Source organism: Chanos chanos, chromosome 2 (assembly GCF_902362185.1).
Source record: "Chanos chanos chromosome 2, fChaCha1.1, whole genome shotgun sequence".
Lineage (NCBI taxonomy): Eukaryota > Metazoa > Chordata > Actinopteri > Gonorynchiformes > Chanidae > Chanos > Chanos chanos.
The window spans coordinates 3,996,915-4,011,271 of record NC_044496.1 but is presented as its reverse complement, the minus strand read 5'-3'; the positions used below and the strand labels follow the sequence as shown (position 1 = coordinate 4,011,271).

Genomic DNA, 14,357 nt, shown 5'->3' with positions numbered 1-14,357 from the left:
CAGGTTGAAGGTGGCAGCTTCACCATAGCGACAACTCTGGAGGATCCTTTCCTCCAATAGCTTTGGCAGGAGACAGTCACCTTTACGCAACAGTTTTTTTCATTGTCGGCAAACATCGGCAAAAGTTTACAGCGAGCACAAGCTCACAGAAAAAACGCACGTGAGTGGTGGCGAACATTAGCCGTCCCTCATTCGACCGAACGCAGCTCAGATTTTTGGAATGAGATCCAGGGATGGGAGGATGATCCATGGATTGTCAGGGAGGGAGCCCCTGGAGTGGAGGAGATTCCAGCGATACTGAACATTCCCTTCTGTTTGGTTTTTAAACCTCCTGTTAGGCGTCACTGTCCTCCCTCAGCACGCCGTGTGAAACCTCAGTAGTCAACTTTGCTTTACTTTAAAACGCATTACACAAAGCAGTTGTTAAGACAGAAATCAAAGAGAGCTCAGTGCATTCAAGGGGAGTTGATGTCGTTTGCATGATTTAATCAAGGAAGTTGGTTTGTAATGTGTTTTCCAATGAGGTTAACTAATGATGTTTGGTGGCGTTGTCATTCTTCTCTCGGCGGTCTTTTAGTTTCATTAATTGGCTGTGAGAAAGCGACAGCACGGTTACTATTTTTAAACACTGATCACGGATCAGCTGTAACAGCTCCTCCCTTTGAAAACTGTGTGAAACTTCATCCTACATGATGAAATACCTCCCCAAAAAATGCTCAGACAAAGTTAGTTACACAAACACCTTTCTACCCAGCTGCGGAGGACGTTACACTAGCGACAGCAGTGGTAGAGTGATATATCTGTGTTTGTTTGGGAGCTTGGGAACTGGACCATGGTATTGGACCATTAGACAGATATGTGTTTGTGTATTGTGTGAGTGAGTGAAAGCTCTTGAAGTCACAGAGGTATAATGTTATTCACTGGTCGTGTGACTGTACCTGTTGATCAGGCTACAGCCTGGAAGGACCAGCAGTCATGTGGATGTGTGTTCAGGTTTGTTCATTATCACACGGGGTAAAGGTGAGAAAAGAGAGAGACAAAGAAAAGAGTGAGAGAGTGAGAGATTTTTAGCAACGTGAGACGGAGTCTTTATCTTGGGAAAGGCTTCAGTATGTATTATGCTTTTGTCCTGTGAAAACAACAACAACAACAACAACAACAACAACAACAACAACAACAACAGCAAACCTTTCCCACGTGTTTACTCACTTTAGCACTATCAAAACAAATTCGGCGAACCACACAGAGACCTTTTGATGCTTTAATACTGATTCTCGTGACCCTGCTCACACGGAAACTCCATATAAGGTCTTCTTCCTGCCGCCATCTGTTTCGCCGTGACTTACAGATAGTTTGTCTCTCAAGCAAAACAAGAATGTCTTTATCTTGATGTCACCTGCCGACAGATGCGCTGGCTGCTTTCCGTCAAACAAAAGACGCCGAGAATCAATGCAGAAGTTGTTTTGTCATGGTTTTGTCCCCCTGAGGCAAAGCATTAAAAATAATAATAATAATAATAAAAAAAAGTCATCGACTTTCTTCCTCACTGATGGTTATTCATCATAACTGAGCGTGCTATCAAAGGAATGTGTCAACAAATAGCTTTTACAGAAGAGTGGTTTAATCAACCTGTGCTATTTGTTATTAAATGCCAATTCTCAATGCCAGTTATTGGCTTATTAAAGAGATATGAGGCAGTGTGCCCAAAGGGGGAGAAAAAGGAAAGAGAAAGAAGGAAAGGAAATGACATTATTATGGATGAATAAGTGAAGTTGGCCCCGGCAGACTGCGAGCTCTCTGACCGCACTGTCTCTGCGCCTGCTGCCAGCTTCTTCTCTTTGAAAAATGAAGGAAATACCAGAGATAGAAAAACAAGAGAGACGTTCGGGCGGAACTGTTTTTTCTTTGTTCTTTACGTCGTGAACGGGACTGAATGTTTTCTTCTGCACGATCATCCTTTCGGCCGTTCACGTAAAAGAGACGAGCGGCGTGTGTTACCCTCAGTCGTACGTTACCAAAAAAACTTTTAACGCTTAATAAATTATCTTTTTTTTTTTCTTATCTTGCTGTGTTCTTAACAGGAAGATAGCTAAGCTTTAGTCTTCATCTGCTGATGTGCAGTTTGGAGTTTACAGAAGGAGGAATTCCATCTGTAGAGTGGAATAATCCACACACTGACAGATGATGAATGCCAACAAGACAAACTGAAAGCCTTTACATTTTTTGGTCACGTTGGTTTTCCTCCTCTGAAACATCTCCAGTGAAGTGAATAATGAAATGCAACGATACTGAAATTTGCCCATGTCTATGCAAATGGAAAAAGCCACGACACCACTTACAGTGCCAAGTTTGAAGATCAATCAATTTGACTTTTTTTTAAAAAAAAATCTTTTGAAGTAACATATTTGCATATATATATATGAAACTGCCAGATCATTGCAAATAGCAGTACCTGAGAATTGTGTGGAACAAAAGCACTCTGGCTATTGGCTGGATACTCACTAAAACACACACACACACACACACACACACACACACCAGCACCAGCACCGACACCCAGGTGTGCCAGGTTTGTTTATTTATTCATTTATTTATGTATTGCGACCTGTTCTTCCCAGGTGTTCTGCACCACCTGAAGGAGACCTTCACACACACGCCCAGTTACGACATGAGCCCGGCCATGCTGAGCATGCTCATAAAGCTGATGCTGGCCCAGGCCCAGGAGTGTCTGTTTGAGAGGATGACCCTCCACGGAATCCGCAACGAGTTCCTGGCACTGCTCAAGGTCGCCCAGGAGGCCGCCAAGGTAACGGGGGTGTTTTACTTTGATGATGTCACGTCCTGTACTGCGACTGTTGGAGTAGTGATGGACACGTATAGTAAAAACAGATGGATGGATGGATGGATGGATGTACATATTGATGGAAAGATATATGTTGTTATCTTGGTTGGTAACTCTCTGCTCACTTACGGGCTAGTGCTTTGGCTTGTTTTATTATTTTTTTCATGGGGGAAAGGTACATTTTAAGAGCAGCCATTCACACTTAAAGAGAATCTGACATTGTTCTTCCTGCATGGAGCTTCATTTTCATCACTGGTGACCATGTATTGTTTTATTCAACTCTCTTAGGTTGGGGAGATGTATGACCAGGTTCACCAGTCAATGATCCAGACTCCCATTAAAGACAACGTGCCTTTCTTCTGGTCCACCATGTGTCAAGTGAAGGCTAACCACTACCGTTCCATCGCACACTACTTCATCTCCACTGCCCTGCTGGACCATCAGCGTAAGTCAAACAGTAAATCACGGCTCTTGCATAAGCCTCTGAAACCGGAGAAACCGACCCCTGCGTCCAGCAGCGCCTGGCGAACTGGGAGTCTGGAGAGGCTAGAGACTAGAGACCTTTTGGTGAACAGAGCAGTGCATTCACATCAGGTCCTCCGCTTCCCGTAGAGAAAGTGTATCGAATATCGGTTTAAAACGCAGTTATCATCTTTCACTTTAAGGAACTTTTATAAGGCCAAGGACAGAGAGAGAGAGAGGGGGGGGAGCGAGAGCGAGAGAGAGAGAGAGAGAGAGAGAAAGAAAGAAAAGAAAAAGAGAAAGAGAAAGAGGAGTGTGAAAGAAGCACAGGTCAGGAGGCAGATGAGAAGAGAGCTCAGAGTGGTTTTGTTGTTGGAATGGGAAACTTTACCGTACCCACAGAGGATTAGCTTATGTAATGACTCAATAGTTTCTCAAACAAGCCATTGTCAGGGGAAGGACAGTATCAGTGCGACCTGTGTTATAAAATAGCTCCGCTTGGTTTGAAACATGATTCTTTGCGTTGTGGAGTAGATGACAGCCTCTGATAGACTGTTGAAGTGTCAGGAGACTCTGTCCTGTAAAGCAAGTTCTGGAAATACCAATAGCAAGATAACAAGGTGACAGAAACACCTTCAAGAAGTCTCTAGACCTCAACTTCACTATGCCACTGGGGACTGGATATCCCCTAAGCTTATATAAGACAGCAATTATCCACTGTTGCCCAATAAGATTCTTTTATGTTCTATTGATTATCGTGATGATGATGATGATGATGGTGATGAAGATGATTCTTCTTCTTCTTGTTCTTCTTCTTCTTTGAGGATCTTGCTGAGTTTTGACATTCTTTCACATTTTTTTAATGTCCTAATTTATAAGCATATGAGTTAATTTGCCTGGTGTGTGTGTGACTGTGTGTGCCTGTGTGTGTCTGTGTGTGTCTGTTTGAGCAGTAAGCCCCAGCGACGATGAGGACCAACAGGAGAAAGCTCTTTCCCAGCTGTACGACTCCATGCCAGATGGTCGCTCTCCGCTCGACATCCTCAGAAAAGGAGAGGAGAGACAGCGTATAGGTAAGCCCAGGACCCTGGATTACCCACAGCGTAATCTGGTTCCAACTCAAGGCACCCGTCCGACTCAACAGCGTCTGGCACGGGGCTCTGCAGCCGCCCGTAGACAACGCACTGAACAAAGTGCTGGAAGTAGTAAACCACTACATTTAACAGTTATCTCAGGACTTCGTCTAGGTTCAGAGTTTTAATTGGTGTATCGGCCATTAATTGCTAATTGTTGTAGTTATGAGTCTACAGTCTGTTTCCCTGTTCACTGCTCTGACCTGGGTAACCCTAACCTTGATCTTTGACCCCTACCCTCTGCCCTCAGGCAAAGCCCACCTGCGCAGGGCGATCTTGGATCACGAGGAGGCGCTGAGGATCCACGGCCTGTGCCGTCACCTCCGCAAGCTGGAAGTCCTCCGCGACATCCTGGAGGCGGCCCACAAACGCTCGCTCGCCAAGTTAACCGAAAACGAAACCGAGGACGAGTTCGTCGACTACCTGGAGGCTCCCGACATTATCTGTGAGTCACAGAGAGGGTTCTTATGCTCTTTGTATTAGGGAGCAATCAAAGGGTTATGGGTTTTAACCCCACCCTTGACACGGCCCAGGGCAAAGGACTTAAGCCCAGAGGTTGTGCCCATGATGTGAGACACCTTATACAGGGTGTACCGTTAAGTCACTGCGGAGAGGAGCGTCAGCTGAATGATTAAATTCAAATCTGAGGGCTGAGCACTGGAATGCACATGTTACATGTTGTGCCCATATCACAAGCAATAACATGTTGCAAATGTGGAAGTTCCTTCACAGGTCTTTGCTTAACGTAGAGATTAAAATGTACTAGAGGAAACAACATGCAAATTGTAAGGGGTGCTTACCATGAGGGCTTTCCAGTCTACATATGTGGTGCATGCAAATCTATAACCTTGATCTGAATGATGAAATGAGTGTACTGAACAATATTGATGATGATGATGGCTGTGTTATCGGCTAGCATTGTCACGGTCCTTACAAATTAAAGAGCCACTGACTGGGGTGATTAACGCCTGCTGGAAGCTGAACAAGCCGCTGATTGATATTCTTAACAGTTCATGATAAGATGTAAATGCTAATATCAGTCACCTATTTACAGTCATTTGTTTGGATCACTGTAAACAATAGCACATGTGTCACCTGGTAAAACCTCTTTTCACACAACATTGATACAGTAAGGAAACCTTGAGGACGTAATTGACCAGTTTGATAAGTCATTTTGGAATTTTGAACACCAAATGACATCTTTGTTTTTTTCTCTCTCTTCTTTCATCAGCTAAAACAGAGCACAAAGCAGAGATGGAAGTGCCAGTGTCCACTAAGGTGAAAGTCAAAGATTTGTTCCACCGGCTGGTATGTGGGCTTACTAATTTTCCTGATTAACATTGACTTTCTTTTTCCGTGTCTCTATTCATAAAACAGCACTGCGACGCTCGGTTTGCATTTTGTGGTTTGTTTTTTTTTTTGTTTGTTTTTGTGGTCGTCTCATTTTCAGTGAAAGAAAAGGGATTTGCGTCCTTTGTGAGCTCGCGTGCTGTTTTTTGAATAGATCGAATCCAAATGAATACTAACATGCATAACCCGGGGAGAACGTGGTGCCTGATGAAGAAAAACTGGAGACGTGTTGTGTTTCAGGGCGTGTGCAGGGTCACGAGTGGCCCTGTGATTCGTGCGCAGCTGAGGAGCATAAATTAAATCCGAGTATATGTGTAACTTTCACTTTGAAATTATGCTCTTCAGTTGGGTATTTTCTTTCCTCTGCCTGCAGACTGCTACTGCAGTTTCACTGTGTGTGTGTGTGTGTGTGTGTGTGAGAGAGAGAGAGAGAGAGAGAGAGAGAGCGAGAGAGAGAGAAAGAGAGAAAGAAAGCAAACATTTTGAGTCTATTACAGTTCAGCGTCAGGGGTGTGGTGTCTTTTGGGCAACTTTTTCTCTCATGAGTTTGGAAGACACAAGTCAACCTTTTGACCTCCTCGAAAAAAAAAAAGAGAGAACAGTGCAGCTTAAATTTAGCCCAAATGTCTCAGTTTTTTTGTTGTTGTTGTTGTTTTTATTCTCGGATACCTTTTAACGCAGGACAGGTCTTTGAAAAGTCAACCAGATGACTTTGTGGCGTTAGCTGAATCAGTTCGTTTGTTTCCAGACTTGCTGTTGTCCTATGGCTTATTGTCTTTTGGTGAATTGTCCCACGGTTTCCTTTCTGATAAGACAGTACAATCTGACAAGACTGCCATCTCCCCATTGGCTTCCAGGAAGAGTTAAACAGGATTAAGAGTAATCTGTGGGATCTATCTAATCCCCGAAGCAATATGTGTACCTAGTCTCCTCCAACAGGATCAGAGCTAAGCCTACACACTCATTCTGCTGTCTCCAGGCTTTCGAATCCTCAACCAGGTTAACTAGGCATAGAAATTAAAAAAACAAAACAAAACTATATTCGTTTAATGTACTCATCTATTTATTATTTTGTTATTAGTTTAGAGGTGCCTGAAAATTCTGTGTACCACAGCTGACATTTTCAAACTCAGCGTCAGTCTGTAAGAAATGACACTCCAAAGGAAGTAAACATTAAACACTTAAATGGTTGGCTGGTGTTGCCATTTAAAACAATGAGCTCTTTTCATGGTGTGCTATCAGCTCTGTTTGACTAACAGAGCCCTCAGGTTGCCATGGCTTTGTTGCCTGGGCGAGTTGCCGTAGTGACGGTTGTGCTCTGTCTCTGCTCTCCAGGGCCCCCTGTCCGTGTTCTCGGCTAAACAGCGGTGGACGGCTCCACGCACGGTCCGGCTGAAGGTGGAGGACCGGGACTTTGGCTTCACTCTGAAAGGAGACGCACCCGTCCAGGTGCAGTCTCTGGACCCCCTGTGTGCAGCCGCGGTGAGTACTCATACATAGAAACATACTGATAGAAATGCATACACATTCACGTATACTCACATACATACACACACACATACACCCTTAAACACACACACACACTCTCTCTCTCATACGTGCACACACACGCACACACACACACACAATCTCTCTCACACATGCACACACACGCACATACGCACGTGCACACACACACACACACACACACACACACACACTCTCATACTTGCACACACGCGCACACACACACACACTCTCTCTCACACGTGCACACACACACACATTCTCTTACACATGCACACACACACATACGCGCACACACATACACATTCTGTTACACATGCACACACACGCACACACACACACACACACACTCACACACACACACGCTTACGTACTGAAGCGATGAGGGGTAAAGTAAAAGCAGGCCACATCTGTAGAGCAGGAGGACAGACAGTTTTTGTTGGAAGAGACCTGGGTGGACATTCAGATATAAATGGAGGCTGTGGTTTGTTTAAATAATAGAACATGAAAGATGTATTCACATCTGTTTAAAGCAGCTGGTTATGGACGTGAAAGATTGGATGATTCTCTTGAAACAGACAGTGTTATAAGGCAGCTAACTTCCAGTAGGTTGATGAAGAAGCTCAAAGAGCCCAGTGAAAAAGTTGAGAATGAAAAACTGAAATGAATTCCAGTGGGGGGGAAGAACATTCCTCAGCTGCAGTCAACCAAAACCAAACCATCGGAGTTCATGGGTACGGGATTAAAACCAGTAATGTGATCATTTTATTTGTTGTTGTAAATAATTATGAAATGAACGTGTTTTTCACCGGGAACAGCCTCTGTGGAAAAACAAAATCGCCCATGAGTCTGCCCTTTATCAATGGTCAGTGAAAAGATTTCATTAATCTTCCTTATGCACCGCTTCAGTAGTTTTACTAGCAGAAACGTCCCAGAACTGGCTGGAACAACAGAGACTAATTACAGGCAATGGGACAGCCTATAGAAAAGGATTTCTAGAGTTACATAAGAGCTGTTCTCTGGGTCCGGACGGGTTCAGCTCTGTAATTATCGTGTGCCTGTGTCTGCCCGTGGGCCTGTTTTTTTGGGGGGGGGGGGGGGGGGCAGGTTTCTATTGTTAAGATGTTTGAAAGTGAACTGTAAACATCAATATTTGAGCATTATCAGAGCTAAAGCAGAATAGTCCATTCCCATAGCAGTCTGGCCTGGTTTTGAGGTTTAACAGGCAGGCCCCGATCTGTATCTAGGAACACACACACACACACACACAAACTAACCTTACCAGACTTAAAACACACACAAGCTGTTATCAGAAGAGAGTGAAACCTCTTTTCTATAGTTTGCGCTTGTCTGCTTTATATTCATTAGTCAAAATATGTCAGTGAGTGCTAACGTACCCAATAGCAGGAGTAATTGATGTCTGTTTTTGGTGTTAAAGAGAGGTGTGTGAGAACATGTTGTTTGACTGATAAGCGGTGGAGTGTAAATATTTGCTGTACAGTGTGCAGGAAGGGCTTTCTCAGGGTGATACGCTGGCCAATACCCCCTGGATGACATTGTTTTTGTCCTCTCTACCCTTTCCACCTGACTATCTCTCCATTTCCAGATGGATGGGCTGAAAGAGGGTGATTACCTGGTTGCCATTGGCGACGTGGACTGTAAGTGGATGGGGGTGACTGATGTCCTGAAACTGCTGAAGGATGTGGACGAGGAGGGCATAGACATCAAAGTGGTCAGCTCGTTGGACAGCAACCCATCCATGGTAAGCCCAACCTACTAATTTACATATCCCCGCCTCCCCTGTCACCCTGTCAGCAGCTGACTCCTCTAGTTCTATTTTTTTTTTTTTCTGAGGAAGTTCTCACACCTGTCAGCTTCTCGGGTTTCACAGAGTCTGTCCTCACAGGGATTGTAGGAACTGTCTCCCATGAGAAAATGTAATTTTTTCCCCCCCTCAGACAGAAGGATTATTTTCTCCTGGTCGTGTTCTTGTATGTCCATTTGTACTCATCTGTGTGTGTGAGTGTGTGTGTGTGTGTGTCTAAGCTGTGTTTCAGTTCTAAGTTCTAAAACAAACAAAAACAAGAATAACTGGGTCAGTGACAAGCAGAGCAATCTCACTTTATCACTCCCATTAATCTTCTCCTCGTATGTTTTCGACAGCCAACGAAGAGTGCCACATACTCCGGCGGGCTGCCTAAGACCTACTCCATGATCTGCCTGGCCTTTGACGACGACGACAAGAACCCCAAAGGCAGGAAGGTGACCAAGAAAATGTCCTTCCTCAGCTGGGGCCTGAAGAACAAACACAAGAGCGCCAGCACTCTGAGCCTGCCCACCGCCGACTACAGCGGCGCACTGCCCTGGAACAAGCCCTGTCCCACCTTCCCCAGTTCCTACAACGACAGCGCCCTGTATTAGACCTGCAGGTCCGCGCGGCCCCCCACCGCACATCCGCTCGTCATCTGACACCCCCCCCCCCGAAAAATCAGATCACATCAATACATCAGGAGGGGGGAGGGAACAATGGGTCAGGAATTGTTACTGAAGGAGATATAAAAACAACAACAACAACAACAAAAACTACGTTTGCAGAGATGTTATGATGAAGAAAAAACCAGAGTGAAGCTGTTGTTCTTGTTCTGTTTTGGTGTGTGTGTGTGTGTGTGTGTGTGTGCTCCAGTGTATTTGCGCTGGCAAAGAGAGGACTGAATCTCCAGGTCAGTACCACAGACGGGAAGCTATAGTATCAGGAGACTGAGCACACAGCGCTCTCCAGTGTGTGTAAGACTCGTTAGGCTTTAATCTGTAGAACGACAGACCCACACAACTCATTTTATGCTGCTCTAATACTTTTTCTTCGTGTTTTTCAAAAATGGTTTTATTTTTATATTTAAATATTTACACCGGTGATAAATGAAGGAGTTTTTCTTTTTGCGGTGGAAGAAGACAGGCCACTCACTAGTCATTTTCAAGTGAATGCCATGCTCTTGTTAGCTGATGTTTTGCCAAAAAAAAAAGAAAAAAAAAAAGAAAAAGAAATAGCGTTATCGGAGCTGATGTTCTCTGCGCGTTAGAAGTAAAGGCAGATAGACTGATATATATATATATATGCTGTTACTTTCTGCATGAATTGACCTGATTGGTCTTCTCCAGTAGTCCATGAACCCTAAGATTCCATGCCATGACTAACCGTCTGTTCCAGCTTTGGCGGAGAACAAGGGGTTTCCCACGGTACGGTTTAGAAAAAAAACGGCTGTTTAGTCTCTGAAGCCTGTATTATACACAGAAGGGAAGGGTGAGTAGAACTCAGTACATGCTTAGGTTGAATGTATTATCAAACTTGAGCATGAGAATGAAAAAGAAAAAAAAAATACAAAAAAAAAATACAAAAAACCTAAATGCGGTCAACAAAACAAACCTGCCTTTACTTTTCTGATAACCTGTGTTTCACACTTCTGTATTTTACTAACACTCTGAAGTGTTGGGGAGTATTTTTTTTGTCTACAAAGTAGATGTTTATACACGTTTGATAATCAAATAACTTATGTGGAAAAAAGGAAAAAAAAAATCAAGAAATATACTATAAATGCAGTCTGAAGCCTCTGAAGTAGTGTTTGATTATAAACTGTGGCTGTTGCTAACTTGTTTTCAATACAAACACCTAGCAACTCTTTTTAGTCCCTGTCTGTTCTCTGACTTATGATAGAAAATCAATGTCATATGTGTTTGCATGTAGGGATTCCACTCATCTGTTCTTTCAACTTCTTTAATAGTTCAGTATCTCAGTTTTAATATTATATTTCATTTAAGTTGTTGAAACGTTTTCTCAGCTATTTTCTCAACTCTCCTGAATGTATTACGAATAGTTTTGTAAATGTATACACTGAAGAAAAATACCAGTACAAATTATTAAACTCTTATGAAAAATATATTTCTGTAAATGTCTGTAAAGATTATAACCTAATATTAATGTTTCTGTGAGTGCCATGTTTAGGGAAAGAGCTGTTTTTAGAAAGTGTATATTAAAAACAAACAAAAAAACAAAAAATGTTTTAAAAGGGCACACTGATGTTCATATTTTTATGAAGTATTATTCTCATTCCATGATGTACACACTCCTTGTGTCTGTGTATAGTTGCACAGGTTACCAGTCTTTTTTTACATGCTCTAGGCAGTTTCCATTGTCTGTTGGATTTAATTCTTTCTTATAAAGGCTATGTCTCTCTGTCGTCGATTAGCCATTGCTGGGCCCTGTAGTTAGCACACAGTGGCATTTGATTATATGTTGTGAAACATCTTTCTGTTAATTGTTTATTGTCACTTCACGTTGTATCTGATAATCTGAATCTCAATAAAAATACGGGGTGAAAATGTTGAACCGACTTGGAAAATCTATTATATTGATTGCGTTCGCAGACAAACACATTGTTCCAAAAACTATTACAGACTAATCAAGGCACAGGTACGGTTGTCACGGTAAAGGAAGGCGGTGCTGTTGCTTCGCTATGTGGCGACAGGCCCATAATGAACTTGCTCAAATCAATAATTCTGTGGAAGTACGTCGTTACATAGACGTGCAGAGACGTATTTTAACGCATAATCAATAGACCACAGCTCAGTGATGTTTATAAATATCCAACGCATCTTCACTACAGGTGGTCCAACAAAGGAAATGCTTCAAAACACCATTAGGCTGCGTCACAGCTGTGTTCCTTATTATCACAACCTCTCAAACACTGTTTTCGACGCCTCCTCTTCTGCCTGTGAAGGCCTCTCACTTACTGTCTTTGTCAATACGGTACCTCCACACCTCCTATAGAATGCATGCATGTGAAAGATATGCCATGTGACTGAGACTTTGCATTGTGATCTCGCCTCACAAACTCCGTCATTGTTCCTCACATAACCCATAGCAGGACTATCCTCACGTTTTCCTTCAGTCAGGACAGGTATGTGAGGTAAACTGAAACCGGTAGCCAGCGAAACAGTGAAAAATATCAACAGCACGTACAGGCTCCAGAGAGATCTAACTAAGATGAACCAAAAAAAAAGAAAAAAAAGAAGAGCTTAACAGCACTCCAATGACATCTTCCCGCATATAACCTTGATGAACTGGTTTCAGTGTGGATGAAGAGAGAGAGAGAGAGAAAGAGAAGTGTAAAAATGTTCCCTCCATCCGCACTCCTCTCATCACCCTTACACTGTACTGTACAGTAAGCATGAGAGCAAGGGGCACTGCATATCGTGCGGTAACCTAATGTATTTTAAATTACTCACAGACTGCTGAACTTTGTGTTGTGGGTTGGCTGTGTTATTAAAGAGAGAGCTTCTTCAGGCCAATAGTGATGTCAGAGTGGTTTGGTGTGTGTGTGTGTGTGTGTCTCTGTGTGTGTGAGAGAGAGAGAGAGAGAGAGAGACAGAGAGAAAGAGAGAGAGAGAGAGGGAGAGAGAGAGAGAGAGAGAGAGTGAGAAATGGACAGAGAGACAGAGAAGTCACTACATCAACCCCCCTCCTTAAAATGCAAATACCAGGGACAAATTATGGGCAGAAAAAAAAAAAAAACGTTGTTAGGAACTCATGTGATCTTTACTTTATGTGCAATGCATGTAACTGGGTTTTTAGGTTGCACCCTCTGTAGATGACTTGAAAGTGCAGTAGATTAAACTCTCTGATTAATTTTAACATAAGTACCAATTCAGTTGTGTTCAAACAAGTTGATTCTCATTATCTCCACTCACAATACCACGAATAAATTCTGTTCAGCTCATACTTAACTATAGCTCCTTTGATCACAAACCCTTGAACATGACTATGAGCTTTACGTACACGGACAAAATATGTCACTCTCATGTTGTATGTGAGTGACCATAGCAACCTGTCAATAACATCCCTTGGAACACATATTAACTTTATCATAAACAATTCTTTGATAACGGTTCTGAAATATTTCACGTTTGTTGCGTTAGATTCTAAAAATAGAAAGCGTTGCTTAATGGGTGGAACCTGCTGGTTGACTCCACAGTTGGTAAACAATGAGATTGACGTCGCGGACGTAAAACCGAGAGCCCGTGACCTCGTTAGCTGTGTGTGCAGACAGCTCATGCTCACGGGGAAAGTATCAATCTGAGCTGGGCGTCGGATGTGGCTTAAATGATTTACATGAGCCAAGAATACATCAAGACCACTCAGGAAAGGGTTGTCATAAAAATGAGAAATGTTAGAGGTGTACATTTCACATGTATTTTCTAGAGCTGATTTATGACCAGTATAAAAATGCACCCCACGCGCCCCTTGAAAAATCCATCTTTAAATAAAATCATGACCAAGCATATTTTGCTGATACCATTCTACCTAGTACCATCAATATAGAGAACAGTTCAGTAATGAAGCCCTAAAATGGGGGTAATCTCTTGATTTTTTTTTTTGGACTGTCTGTACATCACTTTATGGACTACGTATCAAGTTTTGCCGTGAAGTTAGTGTGCAGAACAAAGTTTGGAGTAGTCGCGCCATCTGCCGGACTACCCATTTACAATTACACGTATTTTAATAACTTGAGTTCATAGTCCAGATCTGTAGTTTGACTTTTATGTTTATGAACATTTGCTCGACAGAATACAGCTATGCTTGGAAGATCCGATGATTACGAATTATTCATTATTATTAATAATAGGCTATGAGAACACAATGCAATAAAAATAAAAAGGTCATTTTAGTTCAGATTACAGTATGATTGAACGTAATATGCGTTCTGAATCTAGTTTACAAGATTACTCACTAAAACCAATAAGTTTCATTTCCATCTGCATGGCAATTTTTGAATGAGCTGAGACAGTATACGTGGGACCACAGTTCCGTTGCTAAGAAGATTAAAACTCAACAGTGAATGGCTGCCCGCAAACCTTGTAGCCAATAAAATAGCTCGTTGTATTGGAGTAGCTGGGAATCTGAAGCGTCTAGATACCCGAACTTCATTTGAAGCTAGGATAACAACTGAAACGAAAAGCTAGCTATTTAGCTAAACAGCTAAAGTCGCCAAATGTTGCTGTAACAGAGTCGC

General features: G+C 42.7%; 1 protein-coding gene across 1 annotated transcript in view; it reads left to right on the top strand.

Moving 5' to 3' along the window:
• The window catches only part of rhpn2 (rhophilin, Rho GTPase binding protein 2), a 26,059-nt gene extending 16,332 nt beyond the window's left edge, over nucleotides 1-9,727 (top strand). The window contains exons 8-15 of the mRNA XM_030766221.1: nucleotides 2,619-2,806; nucleotides 3,131-3,287; nucleotides 4,258-4,377; nucleotides 4,688-4,882; nucleotides 5,669-5,745; nucleotides 7,123-7,269; nucleotides 8,900-9,055; nucleotides 9,457-9,727. Of these exons, the coding sequence (XP_030622081.1) occupies nucleotides 2,619-2,806; nucleotides 3,131-3,287; nucleotides 4,258-4,377; nucleotides 4,688-4,882; nucleotides 5,669-5,745; nucleotides 7,123-7,269; nucleotides 8,900-9,055; nucleotides 9,457-9,714 (1,298 nt within the window). The 3' untranslated portion in view covers nucleotides 9,715-9,727. The remainder of the gene's footprint in view (nucleotides 1-2,618; nucleotides 2,807-3,130; nucleotides 3,288-4,257; nucleotides 4,378-4,687; nucleotides 4,883-5,668; nucleotides 5,746-7,122; nucleotides 7,270-8,899; nucleotides 9,056-9,456) is intronic.
• Nucleotides 9,728-14,357: the final 4,630 nt, after the last annotated feature.